Below are 24,586 nucleotides of genomic sequence, written 5' to 3' on the forward strand. Positions count from 1 at the left end.
GCAGGTATTTTTCTCCCTAGAAATTTACAAGCTGGTTCCAAAGTTAAGATAGAATGTCAAGGACAAAATACAAAGGTCAAAATAATTTTGAGAAACATTGGGCAGTGTGGATCAGCATTAGAGCATCTGAATAGCATGCTTGAAGCCCTGGGCTACAATACCAGCACCAAGATTAAACAGATAAAAGCAAGCCAGATAAGTGGCTCATCACCATAATCCTAGATACTTGGCAGATAGAAATGGGAAGAATTGAGGTGAGAGGCCAGCCTAGCCATAAGGTTCATGAGCCCTCAATCAAGAAAGCTGACTATACTAGTGTGTGTACCTATCATTGCCATCTACATAGAAAACATAAATAGGAAGCTCATGGTCTGGCTATTAATGCAAGACCCCTGCCTTTGTGCAATTATGTCAATGCTTATTATATATTTCATACAAAGGTATTTATTTATTTATTTTTGCCAGTCTGAGGCTTGAACTCAGGGCCTGGGTGCTGTCCCTGAACTTCTTTAGCTCAAGGCTAGCACTCTACCACCTCCGGCTTTTTCTGCTTATGTGGGGCTGAGGAACTGAACCCAGGGTCTCATGCATGCACTCTACCACTGGGCCATCTTCCCCAGAGATGAGAATGTTAAGGACTTCCCCTGACCAGGCTAGCCTCAAATTGTGATCCTCAGATCAAGGTTGAGATTCTGAGACACTTATCTACCATTAACGACCAAAAGGCCAGAAATGGAGCCCTAGCTCAAGTTGTAGAGCGACAGCCTTCAGCACAAAAGCTCAGGGTCAGTGCTGCCTGAGCACTGAGTGCAAGCCCCAGGACTGACTGGCACCAAAAGAATAAAAAAGAGAAAGAAAAAGAAACCGAACAGTAGCTCATGCCTGTAATCCCAGCTATCAGGAGGCTGAGAGCTGAGGATTATAGTACAAAACCAGCTTGGGCAGGAAAGTCCTTGAGACTCTTGTAAGGTCTGAACAGGTACACCTCCCTCCCTCTTTTTTTTTTTTTTTTTTTAAGTTATTTATTTATTGTCAGTTCTGGGGCTTGAACTCAGGGCCTGGGCACAGTCTTTGAGCTGCTTTTGCCACTTCTGGCGTTTTCTGTTTATGTGGTGCTGAGGAATTGAACCCAGGGCCTCATGCATGAAAGGCAAGCACTCTACTACTGAGCCACCTTTCCAGCCCCTCCCTCCCTCCCTCCTGGCTAAGTTTCTGCCCAGTATCTGTTACCTAGGTAACTGGCAGACCTGGAAGCAGTCACCTTCCCCTCCTGGGCCAGTCACATCCTGGGCCACTTCTGGTTACAAGCCTCCCATCTGACCTTAGGAGGGTCCCAGGCCCTGATGTCACATCCGGATCCAGTGTGGCTACACCTTTCCCCCACCTGGCCACATGGCCTAGGCCTGTCGTTGGCCTAGATAACTCCTGGCCCAGCGGTGGATCCTTCCCCCACCGGGGCAGCAGATGAACTTCTTCTCCTGCCTGAATAGCGCATGGTGTTCTCATCCGTGAAACCTACCTATTTAATATACCTTACGACTCTTTTTTTTTTTTTGTCGGTCGTGGGGCTTGAACTGGGCGCCGTCCCTCAGCTCTTCAGCTCAAGGCGAGCGCTCTACCACTTCAGCCACAGCGCCACTTCCGGTTTTCTGGTGGTTTATTGGATAGGAGTCTCATGAACTTTCCAGCCGGGGCTGGCTTTGAACCGTGATCCTCAGATCTCAGCTCCTGAGAAGCTAGGATGACAGGCGGGAGCCACCTCCCTGCCCCTTACAACTCTTATCTCCAATGAAGAGCTGAGGGACGGCGCCCAGGCCCAGAGTTCAAGCCCCACGACTGCAAATACTAAGAAAAGGAAAAAAAAAAAGTTCCCGGAAGCTCAGGAAAGCACACGAGGCGCGCGCAGAGCGCATGCGCAGCGCGGGGGGGGGGGGGATGCTCCGCACGTGACTGTGGGCGGGGCCGGGCAGGTCGGAACGCGCACCGCTCACGGGTTTGTTTCCGGCCGGAGGCTTTCGCGGAGCGCCCCGCGTCCCCGGGGGGCGGCGGTGACTCCCGAGCCTGCACAGGCACCCGGGGGTTCAGAAGTCAACGCCATGTCGAGTCTGCACAAGAGCCGGTAAGGGGCCCCCGAGCCCGATCGCCCCGGCTGCCCCCGGCTAAGCGCCGGGGCTGCGGTGCAGGGCGGGCCGGCGCCTGCGCAGCCCGGAGTGCAAGGCCCGGCCGAGGGTCGCGGGGGCCTCCGCCTCGCCCCGGGGCCTGTGGGCCCGAGGGGAGGAGTAGCCGAGCCGTAGAGTCCCCGCGGACGTGGCCCTCCCTGGCCCGAACCTCCTCCCTTCCCGAGATGTCCGCCTCTTCCAGCATCTGCCCCCAGCACCCCCCCCCACCCCGTGCCCCTTTCTTCCTAGAAACCCGAGAACCAGCCTGGCCTCCCCCTGGTCACGTCTTGCAGCGTTGGGCAATTTTTTTTCCTCCTTTTTTTCCCCTCTTCTTCCTCTAGTAGTTACTATTTATCTTTGTCCTTGCCCGAGGACAGGCCTGGAAGACTTATAATAGTTACTTTTCTGAACGTGGAAACTGCGGGCAGATTGCACAAACCCATTGTTTGCTAATCCAGTTACTCCCAATTCCTAGAATTGCTTGAGTCTCGTAGTAGTAGCTGTAATCTGGGCTACTCTTGGCCTTTTTGTAGTGTTCAATAAATAAACGCCAGCTCTCTGGATAGTAGAGAATGCTTTAATTAAGTAATTTACTTTTTGTGCCAATACTGGAGCCTGAACTCAGGGCCTAGGCACTGCACCTGAGCTTTTTTTTTTTTTTTTTTTTTTTGCCAGTCATGGGGCCTGAACTCTGGGCCTGAGCTCTGTCCCTCAGCTCTTCAGCTCAAGGCTAGCGCTCTACCACTTGAACCACAGCACCACTTCTGGCTTTTCTTTTCTGCTTATGTGGTGCTGAGGAATCGAACCCAGGGCTTCATGCATGCAAGGCAAGCGATCTACCACTGAGCCTCGTTCCCAGCCCACCCCTGAGCTTTTTTTGCTCAAAGCTAGCACTCTTGCCCTTCAGCCTCAGCTTCACTTCTGGCTTTTTGGTGGTTGTTCAGAGATAAGCATTTTATGCCCTGGCTGGCTTTGAACCATGATCTGAGATAAAGCCTCCTGAATAGGCTTAGCAAATGCTTAATTTTATAGTGCTCATTCCAGTGCCCTATAGACAAGAAAACTGCTCAGATCTCTTATTTATTCATTTATTTATTCATTTATTTATTCATTTATTTATTTACTTATTTTGCCAGTCCTGGGCTTGAACTCGGGCCTGGACACTGTTGCTGAGCTGCCACTTGAGCCACAGCATCACTTCTGGCTTTCTCTGTTTATGTGGTACTGGGGGATCAAACCCAGGGTTTCATGCATGCTAGGCAAACACTGTACCACTAAGCTGCATTCCCAGCCCTCTCTCCTATCTTTTGATGGCCTCCCCGTTCCTGGGTTTAATGAAATGATCATTACACTGGTGGTATGAGGGGGGGGGGCTGCAGTCTTGGGGTCTAAGTGTGCTCCAGTTACCTCCCTCTCCTCCTTTGTAGGATTGCAGATTTCCAGGATGTCCTGAAGGAGCCCTCAATTGCTTTGGAAAAGCTTCGGGAACTCAGTTTTAGTGGTAAGAAGCAACTACAGCATTATGGCTAGGATGGGGAGGGGAAGGTGTCAAGGTTTTATCTGGTCAGTTCTAGAAGCCAGACTGACCCTTAGGGTCTAATTCAGAGCCGTTTCCCAGAGGAGTGGTGGCCACAGTTACACCTGGGGGAAGAGGCAGCAGTTCCTCAGTCACTGGAGAGCCCAAGATGGAGAAGGAGGGTGGGGAGACCTTTGGATCCTGGTCAGGCCTTTCTTCAGTCCTCAACTCTCTTCCTGCATTACAGAATTTGGTTAGCTGCGGTATGTTTCTTGGTTCCCTCTCTGGTTTGGGGGTCGAAGCCAACAGTGAACTTTGGTTCATAGTAAAATTCCAGAACATTGGCTTGAAAGAAGGAACTGAATGAACCTCAGCCATTTTGAACTTTGCCCTCCCTGACATGGTTAATTTTCCAGTGTGAAGATAACTTGTTGTTGGTGGTGGTGTTTTTTCCTGTCTTTAAAAATTACCCAAAGTGACTGGGCATGGTGGTATGTGCCTATTAATCTTACCCACAGAGGAAAGCCTAAATGGGATTGTGGTCCAGGCTGGCCCTCCTGGGGTGGGAGTGTGTGTGAGCCCTATCTCAGTTAACCAGAGCAAAAAGAGCTGGAAGTGAGGTTCAGATAGTAAAGGACCAGTTTAACAAGTGGGAGGCCCTGAGTTCAAAACTCTGTTTTACCACCAAAAAAAAAAAATCCCCAAGTGTTGTGTAGCTCCCTAACTCCCTGCCACTACCCTGTCCCTGGCAAGGCTTTTATGTTGCCCTGTCCTTCCCATGCAGATACTGAGTGGGCCCTGGCTGATGTAATTGTACCAGGGAAGGCATCACAATAGCTGCTCACAAGAAGAATTGGGCTGTTAGTTTTGGAGTGGTGCTGAGGCCCCAAAGAGGTAGCAGTATCTGATCATAGTAAAGAATTTGGGCTTACGTCAGATCTGCATTCAAGTTCTTGGTTATGTGTGTGCATGTATGCCAGTACTGGGGCTTGAACTCAGGGCCTCGTGTTCTCCCTCCACTTTTTCTATCAAAGGTGGTGTACTACCACTTATATAACTCCACTTCTGACTTTTTGCTGGTTAATTGTCAGTGAGATTTTCATGGGCTTTTTTTTTTTTTTTTTTTTTTTTTGCTACTGGTCCTGGGGCTTAAACTCAGGGTCCGGGCACTGTTTCTGAGCTGCTTTTTCTCAAGTCTAGCACTCTACAACTTGAGCCTCACTCAGCTCCACTTCTGGCTTTTGGTGGTTAATTAGAGATAAAGAGTTTCACAGACTTTCCTGCTCAGCTTGGCTTTGAATAGCAGTCCGCAGATGTCAGCCTCCTGAGTAGCTAGGAATACAGGGATGAGCCACTGGTGCCTAGCTATAGTGGATCCTTCAAGGGGGGGAAAAAAATCTCAAGGTGTTATCCTCAAAAGAACATTCCATCCCGGGTGCCAGTAGCTCACACCTGTAAGCCTAGCTACTTAGGAGGCTGAGATCTGAGGATCTCGGTTCAAAGCCAGCTCGGGCAGAAAAGTCTGTGAAACTCTTTTTTTTTTTTGGGGGGGGGTGTCGGTCGTGGGGCTTGAACTCTGGGCCTGAGCTCTGTCCCTCAGCTCTTCAGCTCAAGGCTAGCGCTTTACCACTTGAGCTACAGTGCCACTTCCAGTTTTAGGGTGGTTTATTGGTGATAAGAATTTCACGGACTTTCCTGCCCAGGCTGGCTTTGAATTGAGATCCTCAGATCTCAACCTCCTGAGTAGCTGGGATTACAGGTATGAGCCACCAGCGCGCGGCTGTGAAACTCTTATCTCCAATAAACCACCAGAAAACCAGAAATGTATTTATGGCTCAAGTGGTAAAGCACTTTCTTTGAGCTGAAGAGCTGAGGGACAGCACCCAGGCCCAGAGTTCAGCCCATGACTGACAAAAAAAAAAAAAAAAAAGAACATTCCAAATGGAAGGTACTCTGGGCAAAGGCTGGGGCCATGGACAGAGATTACACACAGTATCAGCCTCCAGCCTGGAAGTGTCTGGTGGAAAATGATCCTAAAGAAAAATTTCTTGCTCTCCCTGCGCCCTGCCAACTGGTTCCAAGACAGAGGGCTGGGGGTCCTGGGAGTCTGGCCTGTAGTGATCTGTGCCTGCTGTGTCCACAGGCATTCCCTTTGAGGGCGGACTGCGGTGCCTCTGCTGGAAGGTGGGTGTGCCTGAGGTGGGCTGCTCTGCTCTGGGTCCCTGGGTTCCTGCATGGGCCATCCCCACCCCAGCTCCTTACGTCTGTTCTGCACCTTTGCTTGCTTGACTGACGACGTTTTTCTGCAAGTTCTAGGATCCGTCTGTCCTTTTGGCATCCCCTCTAGTTCCCCTTGGAAGACGGGACGATATTGCCAATAAAGAAATGTTATGGCTGGGTGCCAGTGGCTCATGCTTATAATCCTAGCTACTCAGGAGCTGAGATCTGAGGATCATGGTTCAAAGCAGGAAGGTCCATAAGACTCTTATCTCAAATTAATCACCAGAAAACCTGAAGTGGCGCTGTGGCTCAAGTGGTAGAGTTCTTACCTTAAGCTGAAGAGCTCAGGGACAGCGCCCAGGCCTAGAGTTCAAGCCCCACAACCTACCAAAAAAAAAAAAAAAAAGAAATGTTATGGAAATGATGTTTGTTGGGACCAAGGAAAGGCTGGGTTGTGCTGGAATCCATGAGCAGAACAGGAGGGGAATCCCCGGGGCATGCTTCCCAGCCCCTTGGAGTTTCAGGTTCCATTATCATTTGGAAGAATCTGTGTAAGGAAAAGCAGAGGGAAGCACTCTGGGACGCAGGAGGCGGGAGGCAGTGGAGAGGAAAGGGAAGCTATGCTGCCTCAGTTCCTTGGTGTCTGCCATCTTGTGTGTGTTCGGCTTTACGAAGCCTTTTCATGAGAAGCCCATCGATGTCCACCTGCTGTCCAGGGTAGGGGCAGGTGACATCATAGCTGTGCCCCTCTCTTGTGCAGATCCTCTTGAACTACCTCCCCTTGGAGAGAGCTTCATGGACCTCCATCCTGGCCAAACAGAGGTAAGGCCTGGGAATGGGAGACTGGTGATGGGAGACCCCAGACAGAAGCAGTCTTTGCCTTCTTTGCTAATTCTCTGGTCTGAGCTCTCTGGGCACCTTCGGGAATCACGTGTTCTCATCTTTCCCGTAGGGAGCTGTACTCTCAGTTCCTGAGGGAAATGATCATCCAGCCTGGCATTGCCAAGGCCAACTTGGGGGTATCCAGGGAAGACGTGACCTTTGAGGACCACGTGAGTAGGGGAGAGGGAGCCCTTGGGTCAGGCAAGGTTGGTCTGCTGGAGGATGGGTGCAGCCTGGCCTTGGTCTCTGTGGGCCCTGCCAGGACCTCCTGTCTGCAGTGTTGCCCAGCCCTGGACATTGTCTCACCCTGTTTCATCAGAGTCTTAATGGATAGGCCCTGAGCCTAGTCAGTTACACAGCAGTGAAACCAGTGTCAGATGGGCCCATGGGCATCCCTGCCCCAGGTGCTCGGCAGGCACTGTCCCCACAGCCCTCATCCCTGGGCTTTTTTCTTTTTTGTCATGGGACTTGAACTCTGGGGCTGGGCGCTGTCCCTCAGCTCTTCAGCTCAAGGCTAGCGCTCTACCACTTGAGCCACATGGCCGTTTCCCATTTTCTGGTGGTTTATTGGAAATAAGAATCTCACAGACTTTGGGGCTGGGAAGGTGGTTCAATGGTAGAGTGCTTGCCTTGCATGTATGAGACCCTGGGTTCAATTCCTCAGCACCACCACATAAACAGAAAAAGCTGGAAGTGGAGCTATGACTCTAGTGGTAGAGCGCTAGCCTTGAGCTGAAGAGCTGAGGGACAGTGCCTAGGCCAGAGTTCAAGTCCCACAACCGACCAAAAAAAAAAAAAAAAAAAGGAATCTCACAGACTTTGCTGCCCAGGGTTGGCTTTGAATCTCGGTCCTCAGATGTCAGCCTCTTGAGTAGCTAGGATGACAGGTCTGAGCCACCGGTGCCCAGCGTTTTTCTTTTCTTTTTTTTTTTTTTTTTTTGGGTCTGGTCATGGGCCTGAACTCTGGGCCTGAGCGCTGTCCCTCAGCTCTTCAGCTAAAGGCTAGCAGCACTCTACCACTTGAGCCATAGCGCCACTTCTGGTTTTTTTTTTTTTTCTGGTTATGTGGTGCTGAGGAATCGAACTCAGGGCCTCATGCATGCAAGGCAAGCACTCTACCACTGAGCCACCTTCCCAGCCCCCCCCCCCTTTTTTTTTTTTTTTTAATTAAGACTCACTGTGTAGCACAGGCTGGCCCTGATCCTCTTGCTTTAGCTTCCAGAGTGCTGGGATTACAGGTATGTGCCATCATGCCTGGCTAAATTTTTTTTGTTGTTTCTATTTTTCTCCCCCAATTGCTAGGGTGCTGGTACTGGAACCTGGGGTGTCATGCATGCTAGGTTAGCACTCCTGGCCTAGCCACACCTTTGCCTCTCTCCTCCTCAGTCCTTGAGGAAGGTTACCAGGACTATATAGTTGATGGGATTCAAAACGGGGCAAGCAGGATCGACTGACTGCCTGATTGGTCGGGAGGGAGCCCTGTTCTCTCCTGAAATACTCAGCAGCTCCCTGGATGCTCAGCAATAGAGATGAACTGGCCTCCAGATAGAAGTTTAAGGACAGGGCTGGGAAGGTGGCTCAGTGGTAGAGCGCTTGCCTTGCATGCATGAAGCCCTGGGTTCAATTCCCCAGCACCACATAAGCAAAAAGAAAAAAAGTCGGAAGTGGCATTGTGGCTTAAGTGGTAGAGTGCTAGCCTTGAGCTGAAGAGCTGAGGGACAGCGCCCAGGCCCAGAGTTCAGGCCCCACGATCGGACCCAAAAAGAAAAAAAAAAAAAAAAGTTTAAGGACCACCCAAAGCAGGGCAAATGAGACTCAAGAGTCCTGATGGACATTCATTCACTCATTCATTCACTCAGCAGCACTTAGTGAGCACATGCAGTCCGCAGGCTCTAGTAAGGGCAGTGTGCAGAAGGAACAGTCTTCTAGGCATGCTATACTCAGCACAGCATTCAGGGCTCACTGCCAATTGAGTCTGAAGGGGATTGAGGCCCTGGGAAGCCCTGTGCTGCCACTGAGCAGCCGTGCTGAGGCGCTGTCTCTGGACCAGAGCTGGGTCTGTGGTGGATGGTGAGGGGGAGGAGGACACTGCTGAGGCTCCAACCTGGGGTGGCCCAAGCCGGGCCTCAGACCAAGCAGCACCTCTCTCCCCACAGCCCCTCAACCCCAACCCCGACAGCAGGTGGAACACTTACTTCAGGGACAATGAAGTGTTGCTGCAGATCGACAAGGATGTCCGGTAAGAGGCACGGGGAGGGCTGGGAAGGTGGCTCAATGGTACAGCGCTTGCCTTGCGTGCATGAGGCCCTGGGTTCTATTCCTCAGCACCATATAAGCAGAAAAAAGCCAGAAGTGGAGCTGTGGCTCAAGTGGTAGAGTGCTAGCCTTGAGCTGAAGAGCTGAGGGATAGTGCTCAGGCCCAGAGTTCAGGCCCCACGACTGACAAAAAAAAAAAAGACATGGGGACTGGCCACTGTCCCATGGCTGTGGGGCTCAGGGCCTCCTTACCCTTGCCTTGTTCCATTGGTTCCTGGCGTTGATGGTCCGTCTGATTACGCATTCCACAGTTACCAATCTCTGTGCCAGGCTCAAGGTTGAGCACTGGACCCACGGCCATGGTCTCTTTCCGGAAAGAGCTGTGGGCTGTGGGTGGAGAGTGATGGCAAAGCAGGCTTGCAGCCAGCACTGTGGTAAGTGTTTGGGGGGATGTGGTGGGGGTGCAGGGGATAGACAGGGCAGCCCTGTGAGCATACAAGGCCAGAAACGTTTTGGGAGCCTTGTTGAGGCCAACGGACGAAAGGCCAGGGTTGGACTTTAGGCTTGATCCCAAGGGCAGTTGTATAAAGGTCAGCAAGTGGTCTGGGAATGTGGAGTAGTGGTAAAGTGCTTGCCTAGCATGCATAAGGCCCTGTGTTCAATTCCTCAGTACATATAAACAGAAAAAGCCAAAAGTAGCACTGTAGCTCAATTAGTAGAGTGCTAACCTTGAGCAAAAGAAGCTCAGGAACAGTGCCCAGGCCCTGAGTGCAAGCCCCAGGACTGGCAAAAAACAAAAATAAGCAAAGGTCAGCAAGTAAAGGTCAAACCTGAGTTCTCAAGTGATGGGTGTGTATCTTTCCCCTCAGTGAAGAAATACTGGCTGCCGGGCGCTGGTGGTTCACGCCTGTAACACTAGGTACTCAGGAGGCTGAGATCTGAGAATCATGGTTCAAAGCCAGCTGGGGAAGGAAAGTCTGTGAGACTTATCTCCAATTAAGCACCAGAAAAGCAGAGCTGAAGAGCTCAGGACACGCCCAGGTCCAGAGTTCAAGCCCCCAACCAACAAAAAGAAAAAGAAAAAAAAAAAAAATACTGGGAAGCTGGCTGTGTCACCCTGTTTCCTGGGGAGCCTGGCAGCCAGAGGAGCTAGAAGGAAGGAACATCCACAGGACAACGGGATGGGGAAGAGCTCTGGAGCCTGTTTGTTTGGTTCCACTTACGAGCATTGTTAGTGCTTAGCTGTGTGGCTTTGTACAGGTGGCTCAGGCTCTCTGGCCCTGAATAACTATATCTGGGAATGGGAGTGAGACAGCGGAGGTGAGGGTTGTGAAGCCATGCCTGGGCCTCCGCCGTAAGGCTGGCCCCAGCGCAACAGCGGGGCCTCAGAACTGTTGGGCTGAGGCAGGCCCCACTGCTCACTGTCACCCTAGCGATGCCAGAAGCCGACATCTGAGGCTATGACTCAAAGCCAGCCTGGACAGAAAAGTCTGGGAGACTCTTACCTCCACGGAATACAAAAAAGCTGACGTGGCTCATGTAGTAGAGGACTAGCCTTGAGCAAAAAAGCTAAGGGAAAGCACCCAGGCCCTGATTCAAGCCCCAGTACTGGTACACATGCATGTGCACCCACGTGCACACACACACAATCATCAGTTCACCATTAGAGGGGCTCTCTTGAGCTCACCCCTCTGCCTAGAGCAGCCTGCCCAAGCTGCCTCCACACGCTCCTTCAGCATTCCCAAGGCGCAGCTCTCAGTTGCTCACACAGGCCAGGTGCGCCCTTGCTTGGCTGATTGGTCAAGGAATTGCCGTGTGAGGAGGGTGGATAGAACCCTCCTGAGATGGAAAGGGCTCCAGCATACACAGGGAGACAAGATACTCCAGCATTCATGGAATACGTTGACTGCAAACACCATGCACGTAGTGTAGGGAGGAGAGGAGCAGAGCTGAGAATGAGCAGGGCTCCTTGTAGAGAAGGAAACTGAGCAGGGCCTGGAAGGAAGAAGAGGGCAGGGAGGCCCAGAGCTGCATAGAAGAGCCTGCTAGGCCCAGGGAACAGCCTGAGTGCCCTGTGGCTTGAGAAGGCGGGTGGCAGGATACAGATAAGAGGGAGATCCTGCTCACCCCCACTGTCCAGGCCCCTGCCCAGATGGCCCCAGGAAGCCCCAACACAGAGTACTCTGTCTTGTTGTTTGGTGTTGCTGTAGCCTCTACCCAGAAGGTACTCTAATGGCCCTGTGTAAGTCTAGAACCATGTGCCCAGCGGGGCCTGGTCCCTTCAGAGGCTGGCCACCTCCTGATGCACTTCTGCCTTTCCCACACTCCTCTTCCCACTCAGTTCATGGCACTTTGCACATGCCCCTGCCCCGTCTGTCCATTCATCCATCTGTCTGTCTCTCTGTCTCTCTCTTCTTTCATGTGCTAGGGCTTGAACTCAGGGCCTGGGCACTGTCCCTGAGGTTCTTTTCCTCAAGGCTAGCCCTCTACCACTCGAGCCACAACACCATTTCTGGCTGTTTCTGTGTATGTGTCACTGAGGATTGGAACCCAGGTCTTCATGCAGATTAGGCAAGTGCTCCCTAAGCAACCACTAAGCAACATTCCCAGCCCCACGGCCCACTTTCTTTGGTCAGGGTGTGCTTACTGTATACAAAGGAGCTTCATTATAGCTTTGCCATGCATGAGTATAATATATTTTGACCACTCACCCACTTCATGTCCTATCTCCTTAACTGAACTGCTGTCTCTTCCTTTTTTTGGTCAGTCATGGGGCTTGGACTCTAGGCTTCAGTGATGTCCCTCAGCTCTTAACTCAAGACAAGCCCTCTACCACTTGTGCCATAGCACCACTTCTGGTTTTTTCCTAGTGGTTTATTGGAGATAAGAGTCTCATGAACTTTCCGGCCTGGGCTGGCTTTGAACCATGATCCTCAGATTCAGCCTCCTGAGTAGCTAGAATTGGAGATGTGAGCCACCAGCACCCAGCTCTCTTTTTTTGTTAATAATTTTTAAATTGAAAAAAAAAATAATTTTTAAATTGTTATAAAGGTGATGTGCAGAGGGATGAACTCTTTATTGCCAGTCACACAATGGATAACATTCTTCTGTGTATGTATGTGTAGATAATTATGTATGTATAAAATAATATATATGTGGGGCTGGGAAGGTGGCTCAGTGGTAGAGTGCTTGCCTTGCATGCATGAGGCCCTGGGTTTGATTCCTTAGTTCCACAGAAATAGAAAAAGCTGGAAGTCATGCTGTGGCTCAAGCAGTATAGCACTAGCCTTGAGCTGAAGAACTGAGGGACAGTGCCCAGGCCCAGAGTTCAAGCCCCATGACCAACAAAAAAAACAAAAAACATATATGCAGGGGCTGGGAAGGTGGCTCAGTGGTAGCGTGCTTGACTTGCATGCATGAGGCCCTGGGTTCAATTCCTCAACACCACATAAGCAGAAAAAGCTGGAAGTGGGGCTGACACTCAAGTGGTAGAGTGCTAGCCTTCAGCTGAAGAGCTGAGGGACAGCTCCCAGGCCCAGAGTTCAGGCCCCACGACCGACAAAAAAAAAAACAACAACAACCATATATGCATACTTCTTTTGTAAGGAGGGTTGAACCAAGGGCTTTATCCATGCTAGGTAAGCATTGTACCTCTGAGCTACATCCTTAGCCCATATATTTTTTTGTGTGTGCCAGTCCTGGGGCTTGAACTTAGGGTCTGGGTGCTGACCCTGAGCTCATTTGCTCAAGGCTAATGCTCTACCACTTTGAGCCACAGTTCTGCTTCTGGTTTTCTAGTGGTTAATTGGAGAAAAGAATCTCACAGACTTTCCTGCCCAATCTGGCTTTGAACCACAATCCTCAGATCTCATCCCCCTGAGTAGCTAGGATTACAGGTGTAAGCCACTGATACCCAGCCATATATTTAAAATAGAGTCATGGTTGTAGTTTAAAAGAAGACGTGTGTGTGTGTGTGTGTGTGTGTGTGTGTGTGTGTGTGTGTGTGTGTGTGTGTGTGTGTGTGTGTGTGTGTGTGTGTGTGTGTGTGTGTGTGTGTGTGTGTGTGTGTGTGTGTGCGTGTGTGCGTGCTATACTGGGGCTTAAACTCCTGGGCCTTGGTGCTGTCCCTTAACTTTTTAGTAAAGCTAAAGGCTGGTGCTCTACCATTTCCAGCTTAAACTTTCCTATCTAGGCTAGCTTCGAACTATGATCCTCAGATCCCAGCCTCTTGAGTAATGAAGATTACAAGCAAAAAGACTTTTTTTTTTTTTTTTTTTTTTTGCACCATCTCTGGGGCTTGAGCTCGGGGCCTTGGCACTATCTCTGAGCTTCTTTTTTTTTTTGTGTGTGTGGGGGGGGTCCAGTCGTGGGGCCTGAACTCTGGGCCTGGGCGCTGTCTCTCAGCTCTTCAGCTCAAGGCTAGCGCTCTACCACTTGAGCCACAGCGCCACTTCTGGCTTTTTTCTTTTTGCTTATGTGGTGCTGAGGAATGGAACCCAGGGCCTCAGGCATGCAAGGCAAGCGCTCTACCACTGAGCCACCTTCCCAGCTCCTCTCTGAGCTTCTTTTGCTCAAGACTAGCACTCTACCACTCTACCACGTGCGCCACAGCATCACTTCCAGCTTTTTCTGTGTGTGTGGTACTGAGGAATCAAACGAAGGGCTTCATGCGTGCTAGACAAGCACTCTGGGGCTGGGAAGGTGGATCAGTGGTAGAGCGCTTGCCTTGCATGCATGACGCCCTGGGTTCCATTCCTCAGCACCACATAAGCAGAAAAAAAAAAAGCCGGAAGTGGTGCTATGGCTCAAGTGGTAGTGTGGTAGCCTTGAGCTGAAGAGCTGAGGGACAGCGCCCAGGCCCAGAGTTCAGGCCCCATGACTGGACCCAAAAAAATATAAATAAAATAAAAATAAAAAAATAAATAGACAAGCACTCTACCACTGAGCCATATTCCCAGCCCAAGAAGACACTTTTTTTTTTTTTTTTGGGTCCGGTTGTGGGGCCTGAACTCTGGGCCTGGGCGCTGTCCCTCAGCAATTCAGCTCAAGGCTAGCACTCTACCACTTGAGCCACAGCGTCACTTCCGGCTTTTTCCTTTTTTGCTTATGTGGTGCTGAGGAATCGAACCCAGGGCCTCATGCATGCAAGGCAAGCGCTCTACCACTGAGCCACCTTCCCAGCCCAAGAAGACACTTTTTAAAAGTATGTATATGAGCTGGGTGCTAGTGGCTCACACCTGTAATCTTTGCTACTGAGGGTCTAGGTTCGAGCATAGTCCAGGAGACACTTATCTCCAATTAACCACCAGAAAACCAGAAGTGGTGCTGAGGCTTAAAGTGGTAGAGCACTAGCCTTGAGCAAAAAAGCTCAGGGACAGCACCAGGCCCTTTGTTTAAACCCCATGACCCACCAAAACAAAACAAAAAACTGTGAGCGGGGCAGCGGTGGCTCATGCCTGTAATCCTACTCAGGAGGCTGAGATCTGAGAATCACAGTTCAAAGCCATTCTGGGCAGGAAAGTCCGTGAGACTCTTATCTCCAATAAACCACTAGAAAACCGGAAGTGGTGCTGTGGCTCAAGCAGTAGAGTGCTTGTCTTGAGCTGAAGAGCTGAGGGACAGTGCCCAGGCCCAGAGTTCAAGCCCCACAGTCAACAAAAAAATAAAAAACAAACCAAAAAACCTGTGTATATGTTTCTTTGCAAATATGTATAAAATATGAGTGTATAGGATAAATGACTAGTGCTGTTCTTTGAAAAAGCATGTTTTCTTGATTAAAAGCTTATAGTTGAAAACAGACAGGGTTAAGTGTAGGTCAGTGGTGAAGCACATACCTCACGTGTGCCAGGCTCTGGGTTCTGTCCCCAGCACTGAAAAAAAGCCCGGTACACAGAACCCAACTGCTTCTGGGGTCGTACAGGGCTAGACCAGCCAGCACCTCCACCGTGAGTGAAGTGTACTCTTCTGTTCCCTCTTGACAGGAGGCTGTGTCCAGATATGTCCTTCTTCCAGAGGGCCACAGAGTACCCTTGCCTCCTCATCCTGGACCCCCAGAATGAATTTGAGACCCTTCGTAAGCGTGTTGAACAGACAACGCTGAAATCCCAGACAGTGGCCCGGAACCGGAGTGGAGTCACAAATGTAAGCATGAGCTGCCCTCCCTGCACTCTGAACAGCCTGTCACGCTCGGCCTCGCTGGACCACTGGCCATAGGACGTGAGCCCATGTCCACTTGCCCTCCACATGGTCCTGCACAGCCTCCGTCCCTGGGGCTTTCTTTTTTTTGTTGGCCGGGGGCTTGAACTCTGGGCCTGGGCGCTGTCCCTCAGCTCTTCAGCTCAAGGTGAGCACTCTGTCACTTGATTCACAGCGCTGCTTCTGGTTTTCTGGTGGTTAATTGGATATAAGAGTCAAATGGAGTTTCCTGTCCAGGCTGGCTTTGAACCACAATCCTCAGATCTCAGCCTCCTGAGTAGCTAGGATTACAGGCTAGCTTTTTGCTAGTTATATTGGTGATGAAGTCTCACAGACTCTTCTGCTCAGACTAGCTTTGAACTGAGATCATCTAGATTTCTACTTCCCAAGTAGTTGGATTATAGGTATGAGCTGCAGGTGTGTGTGAGTGCGTGTGTGCGCGCGCACGTGCGTGTGTCTTTTTTGCTTAAGGTTGATGTTCTTTCAGTTGAGCCACACCTCTACAGGTGTGTGAGTGTGTGTGTGTGCGCGCGCGTGCGTGCGTGTTTGTGTCTTTTTTGCTCAAGGTTGATGTTCTTTCAGTTGAGCCATAACTCTACTTATGTCTTTTGGATTAGTTGGCAACAAGAGTCTCATGGACTTTCTGCCTGGGCTGGCTTTTGACCTCGATCCTCTGTCCGTTGTCAGTGTCATATTGCTTTGTGTGTGGCAGAAAGTTTCAGGTGCCTGACCCCTACAGCAGGTACCTCAGCAGGCCTCTCCTGAGAACAAGGGTGTCCTCTGGCCTCCTTGCCCATCTTTTTTTTTTTTGGGGGGGGGGTCCGGTCGTGGGGCCTAAACTCTAGGCCTGGGCGCTGTCCCTCAGCTCTTCAGCTCAAAGCTAGCACTCTACCACTTGAGTCACAGCGCCACTTCCGGCTTTTTTCTTTTTGCTTAAGTGGTGCTGAGGAATCGAACCCAGGGCCTCATGCATGCAAGGCAAGCGCTCTACTACTGAGCCACCTTTCCAGCCCCTCCTTGCCCATCTAAGAGGGTGCATTTCAGAACACCACCTGGTATTCCGTCCACAACACATTGAGATCAGCTGGGAGATTCTCCACTGTGGCAGGAGCAGCTATGGTTTTATTTCAGACCAGGACCAGGCAGGATTTGCTCCTTGCAGCAGGAAGTTCTGCTTCTCTGCCTCCAACAATTTACTTTTTCTTTTTTCTTTTTCTTTTTTTTTTTTTTTTTTTTTTTTGTCGGCCGTGGGGCTTGAACTCTGGGCCTGGGCGCTGTCCCTCAGCGCTTCAGCTCAAGGCGAGCGCTCTACCACTTGAGCTACAGCGCCACTTCAGGTTTTCTGGTGGTTTATTGGAGATACGAGTCTCACGGTCTCTCCTGCCCGGGCTGGCTTTGAACCTCGATCCTCAGATCTCAGCCTCCTGAGTAGCTAGGATTACAGGCGTGAGCCACCAATGCCCGGCTTACTTTTTCTTTTTTAAGTGCCAGTACTGAGGCTTAAACTCAGAGCCTGATTGCTGTCTACCACTTGAGCCACACCTCCACTTCCAGCTTTTTTTGATAGCTAATTGGAGAAGAGATTCTCACAGCCTTACTACCTGGGCTGGCTTTGAACTGTGAGCATCAGTTACTATCCTCCTCAATAGCTAGGATTACAGAAGTTAGCCACCAGTGCCTCACTACCACTTTACATTTTGAGATGTCTCAGCTCATCGTCTGTTTTTGACATATTGATGATGTTTGTTCTTTTTTTTTTTGGTGGGTCATGGGCCCTGAACTCCGGGACTGGGTACCATCCCTCAGCTCTTCAGCTCAAGGCTGGTGCTCTACCACTTGAGCCACAGTGCCACCTCCAGCTTTTTCTGCTTATGTGGTGCTGAGGAATCAAACCCAGGGCCTCATGCATGCAAGGCAAGTACTGTACCACTGAGTCACTTTGCCAGCCCCATATTGAAGGTTTTTAATCTGAAGTGTGATTGCAATTTAAGAAAAAGTAAAATGTTGCTGATTGCCAGTGGCTCACACCTGTAACCCTAGCTACATAGGAGGCTGACATCTGCGATTGTGGTTCAACGCCAGCCTAGACAGGAATGTCTGTAAGGCACTTATCTCCAATTAACCAGGAAAAAAAAAAAAAAAACAGAAGCAGATCTCAAGTGAAAGAGCATCACCTTCAAACAAAATGAGCTTAGGGCCAGGCACGTAGTTGTGACTCGAGCCTGTAATCCAACTACTCAGGCTGAGATCTGTGATTGAAGTTCTGTGCCAGCCTAGGCTAAAGTCTATGAAACTCATTTCCAATTAATCACCAGAAAGCAAGAAGTGTCTCTGTGGCTCAAAGTAGTAGAACACTGGCCTTGAGCATAAAGCACAGGGATAGGATTCAGGCCTTGAGTTCATGCCCTAGGACTGGCATGCACGCACATGTGCACACGCACACACACACATTTTAAATACATATCTAGATATTTTTTCTCTTACAGTTGTATTTAAATAACTAGCATTTGGTCAAGATACTGATGTTTCTACCATGCAGAACATTCTTCCTTGCCCCTTCCTCGTACTCTCAATTCAGAGGAAAAGCAACATTCTGGTTTTAGTTCCATAAATAATAATACCCCAGCTCCACTGTCTGGCAGCATCTCCCTGACTCTAGGTTTGCCTGCTTATTCCCATGGTGGTTTTGGCACACACTTCGATGCCCCTCGGTGCTCCCTGGCAAAGCTGTGTATTTCTCCCCAGATGAGCTCCCCGCACAAGAATCCTGCGCCAGCCCTGAACGAGTACGCAGTGCTGCCCAACGGCTGCGAAGCCCACTGGGAGGTGGTGGAGCGGATCTTGTTCATCTACGCCAAGCTCAACCCCGGCATCGCGTACGTGCAGGGCATGAACGAGATCGTGGGGCCTCTCTACTACACCTTTGCCACTGACCCCAACAGTGAGTGGAAAGGTAGGCATGCCCACCACTTACATCCCCCTTTGCTGGCTCCCGGGACAAAAACTTCCAGGGCCATGTGAAACTATGGGTCTTGTCCTTCCCAGGTCTCCATTCTTCCTCTGCCAGATGTGGGGTCAGACTGGTTCGTATCCAGCTCTGCCTTCTAGAGTGACGCCATATACATATTTGCCACTTAATTTCTGGTAGAAGAGATGAGATGTATGCATAGGAAGCTGGATGACAAAATTTTTTAATTGCCACCTAGAAAACATAGAAGAAATTGCTGTATTGGGGCTGGGAAGGTGGCTCAGTGGTAGAGCGCTTGCCTTGCATGCCTGAGGCCCTGGGTTCGATTCCTCAGCACCACATAAGCAAAAAGAAAAAAGCCGGAAGTGGCGTTGTGGCTCAAGTGGTAGAGCGCTAGCCTTGAGCTAAAGAGCTCAGGGACAGCGCCCAGGCCCAGAGTTTAGGCCCCACAACCGGACCAAAAAAAAAAAAAAAAAAAATTGCTGTATGAAGGCTGCCACTGGTGGTTCACACCTGCAATCCTAGCTACTCAGAAAGTTGAGGGGGCTGGGAGGGGGGCTCAGTGGTAGAGTGCTTGGCCTTGTATGCATGAGGCCCTGGGTTCGATTCCTTAGCATCACATGAGCAGAAAAAGCCAAAAGTGAGCTGTGGTTCAAGTGGTAGAGTGCTAACCTTGAGCTGAAGAGCTGAGGAATAGTGCCCAGGCCCAGAGTTCAGGCCCCATGACCAACAACAACAACAAAAAAGTTGATATCTCAGGATCAGAGTTCAAAGCCAGTGCAGGCAGAAAAGTCTAGGAGACATCTCCAATTCTCCACCATAAAGGTGGAAGTGGAGGTGTGGCTACAGTAGTGGAGTGCCAGTCTTGAGTGAAAAAGCCAGGCAAGGGAGTTAGGCCCTGAGTTCAAGCCTCAGAAGAGGCACAAAAAAAAGACAAAAGGTAATTTCTATTTGAGTGCACGTTTGTCACGATGCGCAGGGAGCGGAGGTGTCGAGGTTGAGGGCTCACCTGTGGGTGGCCAGGGACAAGAGAATAGAGCGGCGTGGAGACCCTTGGAGGTGGGGTGAGGGGCTCTGGGGAGGGCCTCCCGTCCTCGCCAGGCCCACCCTCTGCCGTCTCCCCCAGAGCACGCCGAGGCGGACACCTTCTTCTGCTTCACCAACCTCATGGCCGAGATCCGGGACAACTTCATCAAGAGCCTGGATGACTCACAGTGCGGCATCACCTACAAGATGGAGAAGGTGTACTCCACCTTGAAGGAGAAGGACGTGGAGCTCTACCTGAAACTGGTAAGGCCTCCCACAGCCTGGGGCAGGGGCCAGGGGGTAGAGGACAGGAGGCACGGCAGGCTGGGGCCAGGGCGAGGTGGACAGCTGCCGCTGCTGGCATACACCAGCCAATACACGTGCCGTGCTGGTCCACACCCTAGGACACAGACAGGCCTGGGCCACCCAGCATCCCTGCCTTTGGGGAGGAGGAAGTCTAGAGTGTTGCCCATTTGTGCCAGGCACAGGCACTGAGTGAGGTGAGCCTGGCAAGTCCCAAGTCACAAGAGCAGTGTTCACCTTCGCTCACAATGGTTACTGTCCTGGCACTCCGTGTTTACATCAGAAAACAGCTCTGTAGAGGAAGATAGATGTTTGTTTGTTCGTTTTTTTTTTTTTGGGTCCGATTGTGGGACCTGAACTCTGGCCCTCAGCTCTTCAGCTCAAGGCTAGTGCTCTACCACTTGAGCCACAGCACCACTTCCGGCTTTTTCTGCTTATGTGGTGCTGAGGAATCAAACCCAGGGCCTCAGGCATGAAAGGCAAGCACTCTACCACTGAGCCACCTTCCCAGCCCGGAAAATAGATGTTTCTGTATAAACTGTTTTGTAAAAAAGAAAAAATAGACGCTTGCTTTTTAAATCCAGAATGCCATTTTGCTATTTATAGCATTTTGTTTTTTCAGTTAATATTCATTGTGGCTGGCCAGAGGGCTCTGCTATGATGGGAATTAGTGCCTGTGGGACATTTCACATCCTGAGCACGAGACTAGGTTAGAGGCATGGCTCAAGTGCTAGCAACCATTAGCTAGCTGTGAGCAAGAGAGCCAAGTGAGTGCAAGGTCCTGAGTTCGAGCCTGGTACTAGCAAAATAAAAAATCAAAATAAATTAAAAAAGATCAGTCTTGGGGCTGGGGGTTTAGCCCAGCGGAAGGCGCCCACCTGGCGTGTGCAAAGCCCTGGGTTCGGTCCTCAGCGTTTTGACTAACCGCAGGTCCTTTACTACCTAAGTCCAGCATTTGGCCAGAGTCTGACAGACTTTTCTGCCCAAGCAGACTTCAAACTGAGCCTCAGATTACAGCCTCCTCAGTAGCTAGGAATCCACGTACAAATCATACCTACACAGGGTTCTAGCAGAACACAAGGTGTCATTTGCAAGTCAGCAGAGCTTGGATAGAACCCAGGGCTTCTGGCATCATTGGCCAGCGGGAGGCTGAGCCAGGCTCCGGCAGAGCCAGCGCCAGCTCCGTTCCCTGGGCAGCCCAGTGGCCCACAGGTGCTGCATCCTCCGCGTGGAGCCTGGCCTGCTTCTGACCCACACTCACTGGCAGGCTGCCCCAAAGTCATGGCAGCTGGCCAGCATGGGAGCCTGTACCCCACCTCTGTCTCCCCAGCAAGAGCAGAACATCAAGCCCCAGTTCTTTGCCTTCCGCTGGCTGACGCTGCTGCTGTCCCAGGAGTTCCTGCTGCCCGATGTCATCCGCATCTGGGACTCTCTCTTCGCTGACGACAACCGCTTTGACTTCCTCCTCCTGGTGTGCTGTGCCATGCTCATGTGAGTTCACCCATGGCCTGGCCAGACAGGAAGCTCTTTGCCCTAGGGGTGGACAGGCCTGGGCTCTCTGGGCTGGAGAGGGCCGGGGGTGGTGAGGGGGAAGTGGGAGGGCCGCAGGGGGAAGTGGGAGGGCCTCAGGGCACTGGGTCCCAGCACCCAGGCTCTTTGTTCTCCTCAGACTGATCCGGGAGCAGCTCCTGGAAGGGGATTTCACGGTCAACATGCGGCTCCTGCAGGTAACGGGCATGCGCGGGAATCCCCACTTCAGTCATGAGGCTGACCCTTAGCAAGCCCCGCCCAGTGCCGGCCATCATGGCGAGCTGCAGTTAGCAACAGAATAGTGTACTGGGGTCTAGTGTCCAGACCCCTGAGGCAGGTCTGGTTTGGATCTGGGTCTGAATCCTGGTCATCCATTGATCTCCAGTATTGGGTGGCCTTGAGTAATGGCTGACCTCTAAATCATGTGCTCTCCATAAGGTGACCATGCCCAGAACACAGATCCTTAGTAACCCTGCTCAGAGCTAAGAATGCCGTGTGCTCCCAGGGCTCCTGTGAGTTCGTGCCCTTGTTCTGCTCATGTCATGTGACCTGAGCCCACGGCCTCTCTAGGCCCGCTTCATCATTGCCTGGCTAAGCGTGGGCTGCCAGTAATTTCCCTAACTAGATCTCTAAACCAGGCAGTCTCGGTGACTGTCCTAGGGTGGTTGAGATGGGTGTTAAGACTCCGGGTTGGGTTTGGGCTGCAGCAGGGAGGTCCTGGGCCCAGGCAAGATTTTGGGGTGTAATATTGGCTTGGTTAACGACGTGCCAGGGTTGGGGCAGATGGACCAGTGCCTGGTGTTGTATGGTCCCTGCCCCTGATGCCCACGCATGGTGACAGGTCCCACTGGGGAGCAGTGGGTGTGGCCAAGGCAGCAAAGGCTGAGTGTATTATTGCCTTTCCCATGCCCAGGATTATCCCATCACGGACGTCTGCCAGATCCTACAGAAAGCCAAGGAGCTCCAAGACTCAAAGTAGCCTTGCAGCAAGAGGCCTGGCCTGGGGAGGGCAGTTCCCCACCTGGCTTCCAGGACCACCCGCCAGGGGGAGGCTGCAGCTCAGCCTGGCTCCCAGGCACACCGCTGGGCGGCACTGCACTGTGCTTCATCCCAGCCACGCAGCCCTGCTGCCTCTCTGCCCTTCAGCCGTGCGCCATCTTCCCAGGCTGTTGAACAGGGCTCCAGGGCCCAAACGGGCTGTGCCATTCGGGGCACCGGAGGGCTGGCAGGGCTCCCTCCTGCCTCTGCCCCTCTGCTCTTCCTTCCTACTTCCGGCCTTCTGGGCACTGGTCAGCTGGTGTGCTAGGCAAATGGGCCAGATACCACGTTGGGCTTGGTGCTCAGGCCTCCCTTGGGGGAAGCCACACCGAAGGAGCCCAGTGACTGCCAGGCCCACGTCCCCCCTCTGCCCCTCCCACCGAGAGTGGCATGTGTGTCCCCTAGGCGTCTCTGCTTGTCTTTGTGTGTTAGGGGTGGGGTGAGGACCCCAAAGGTATTGGGGTCCCTATAGGTCCCTGCTCCCCCTTCTCTGGCTCTCTACCTCTGTCCCTCCCACCTCTTTCTAGAGTGTGAGTGTTGCTGTATCTTCCGTACTCGCTGCTCTCTTGGGGTGCCTTATCCTGAGCCTCCTGAACGCTCCTCCCCTTTGCTCCCATGAAGCCAGAAGGCAGAAGGTGGAGTCTGGCTCACCTAGGCTCCTGGAGGTCAACTTTGGCCTTGGTATCCTGTTCCCATCCCCCAGCCTGAGACTCCCAGGTTCCCCAGGCTGGGAGGGAATTCTCGGGGTGTCACCAGAGGGCCCTGGTCCTGTTCCCTGTGACAGAAATCTTGGAAACCAAAAGCTGCCGAAAAGCTGTGGCCCGAGAAGCTTTGCTCCCCATGCCGGTTCTGTGTAAGAACGGAGGGAGTGTGGGCTCCTGGGAGCGTTCCCAGTGGCCTTTGTGTCTCGGAGAACAAGGTTATTAAGGCCATTCTGGGCCAGGCATGCAGGACCTGAGGAGCCCCCGAGGTCCAGGCGTAGCTGACCCCGGCTAGCTAGCCTGGGTACTGTCAGTGCCTGGAGACCATGTCTGTACCTGCTGCCCCTCACTTCCACCAAGGCTGAGAGATGTGCTGGCCCATTCTTGGCCACCTCTGCTTGGCTCTGCCCAGGAATTAGGACAGGTGCACCTGCACAGGTGCCGCTGGGCACTCTTGGCTCTTCAAGGAATGGGTTCTTCTAACCACACTGTCTCTCCTTTGTTGAGGGGGTAATGGAGCAAGGGTCCTCACCACCTCACACTGGCCAGCAGGAGCTGGACCTCAGTAGGCTTTTCTGGGCTGGTGGCAGGTCCTCCGCTGCCCCCAGGCCTTTGTGTAGGCTTTGAGTAGAGGCTTCTAGGGCTTGATGGCCTGCCTTTGTCAGCCCTCAGCACAGCACTAGGATGTTTTGTTTTGTTTACTATTTATTCAGACTCCTGGCTAAGAATTGCACATTAGCAAGTGCTTTGGAGATTGGGGGTGGTGCCTGGTTTTATTTCCCAGGGTCTACAGCCCATCCTCAGCCTGGGGGGCCTCCCCTCTCAGCAGATCCTGGCTGACAGAACAAGAACGCAGTGTTGGGAACACCAGAGCTGGTGTCCTTAGCCATGGGCAGACACTTCCGCCATCTGGTCAACCCTCAACCCAGAACCTGACCCCTTCATACCTGAGACCTGGGCCACTGCCTGGCGCCCAACAGACACTGCCCAGGATGCCTGATTCCTCTTGCCTTCCCCACCTTCCTTCCTGGGGTTATACTACTTGAATCACTGCTTCTGATTTGCCTTGTCCTTGAGGTGAAGGTTGTAAGCACAGGGACCACGTCTTGGTTAGGCTGAGCTCTCCTGGGGGTGCTGCCTGAGGACAGAACCTGCCCTCCATTCTGCTCCAGATTTTCCAGCGAGGGCTACAAAGTTGGGATGCCGTTAGCTTCCATGGGGGAAGCCGCCCCAGGATTACAGACACAGAGATGGAGCTGTGGGAGGCCCGCAGGCCGCAGTCCGGAGGGTCAGCATGTTAGTCTGCTTTAGGTTTTTCATCTGTTTTGTTCTTTGAATCAGTGCTGTTGATGAGTTGTCTTTAATAAATCATGTGTTCTTTGCAATGGCTGTTTGTGCTCTGATGGGCTGACACCCCAGAGATCCTGACCTATGGGAGAATGAGCCAGGATGAGGTTGAAAGAAGGCCAGGAAAACCTTGTTGCTAAACTTGTAGTTCAGTCCCAGTCTGAACTATGGCTATGGATGAGGAAGGAGGCCTGACAAGGCTATGGCCAGCTTATATTTGTTTAAGAACCAGAAGGGAGCTGGGCACCGGTGGCTCACACCTGTTATCCTAGCTACTCAGGAAGCTGAGATCCAAGGATTGCGGTTCAAAGCCAGCCCGGGCAGGAAAGTTTCACGGACTCATGAAACTTATCTCCAATAAACCACCAGAAAATCGAAAGTAGTGCTATAGCTCAAGTGGTAGAGCGCTAGCCTTGAGCTGAAGAGCTGAGGGACAGCGCCTGGG

At 51.7% G+C, this 24,586-nt stretch overlaps 1 protein-coding gene across 2 annotated transcripts; it reads left to right on the forward strand.

Annotated features, from left to right (window-relative positions):
* Positions 1-1,983: 1,983 nt before the first annotated feature.
* On the forward strand, positions 1,984-24,179 carry Tbc1d13 (TBC1 domain family member 13). Of its 2 annotated transcripts, XM_070014778.1 has the most exons (12): positions 1,984-2,119; positions 3,587-3,660; positions 5,819-5,859; positions 6,656-6,717; positions 6,848-6,947; positions 8,934-9,016; positions 15,015-15,174; positions 17,974-18,181; positions 19,323-19,486; positions 20,856-21,016; positions 21,195-21,252; positions 21,969-24,179. In XM_070014778.1, exons 1-12 carry the CDS (start codon positions 2,097-2,099, stop codon positions 22,032-22,034), a joined length of 1,200 nt encoding a protein of 399 aa, XP_069870879.1. In that variant the 5' UTR covers positions 1,984-2,096; the 3' UTR covers positions 22,035-24,179. The 2 variants fall into 2 exon arrangements, with proteins under 2 accessions (XP_069870879.1, XP_069870880.1); XM_070014779.1 differs by lacking the exons at positions 1,984-2,119; positions 5,819-5,859.
* Positions 24,180-24,586: the final 407 nt, after the last annotated feature.

The sequence above is a fragment of the Dipodomys merriami genome, unplaced genomic scaffold (genome assembly GCF_024711535.1).
Source record: "Dipodomys merriami isolate MVZ:Mamm:240054 unplaced genomic scaffold, mDipMer1.0.p SCAF_11, whole genome shotgun sequence".
NCBI lineage: Eukaryota > Metazoa > Chordata > Mammalia > Rodentia > Heteromyidae > Dipodomys > Dipodomys merriami.

Bases quoted from the DNA above. Each gene is read 5' to 3' on its own strand.
- Tbc1d13 (XM_070014778.1), top strand. From the start codon at position 2,097: ATGTCGAGTCTGCACAAGAGCCG. The intron at 3,661-5,818 runs GTAAGAAGCAAC...CTGTGTCCACAG, and splicing joins TCGGGAACTCAGTTTTAGTG to GCATTCCCTTTGAGGGCGGA. The intron at 21,017-21,194 runs GTGAGTTCACCC...TGTTCTCCTCAG, and splicing joins GTGTGCTGTGCCATGCTCAT to ACTGATCCGGGAGCAGCTCC.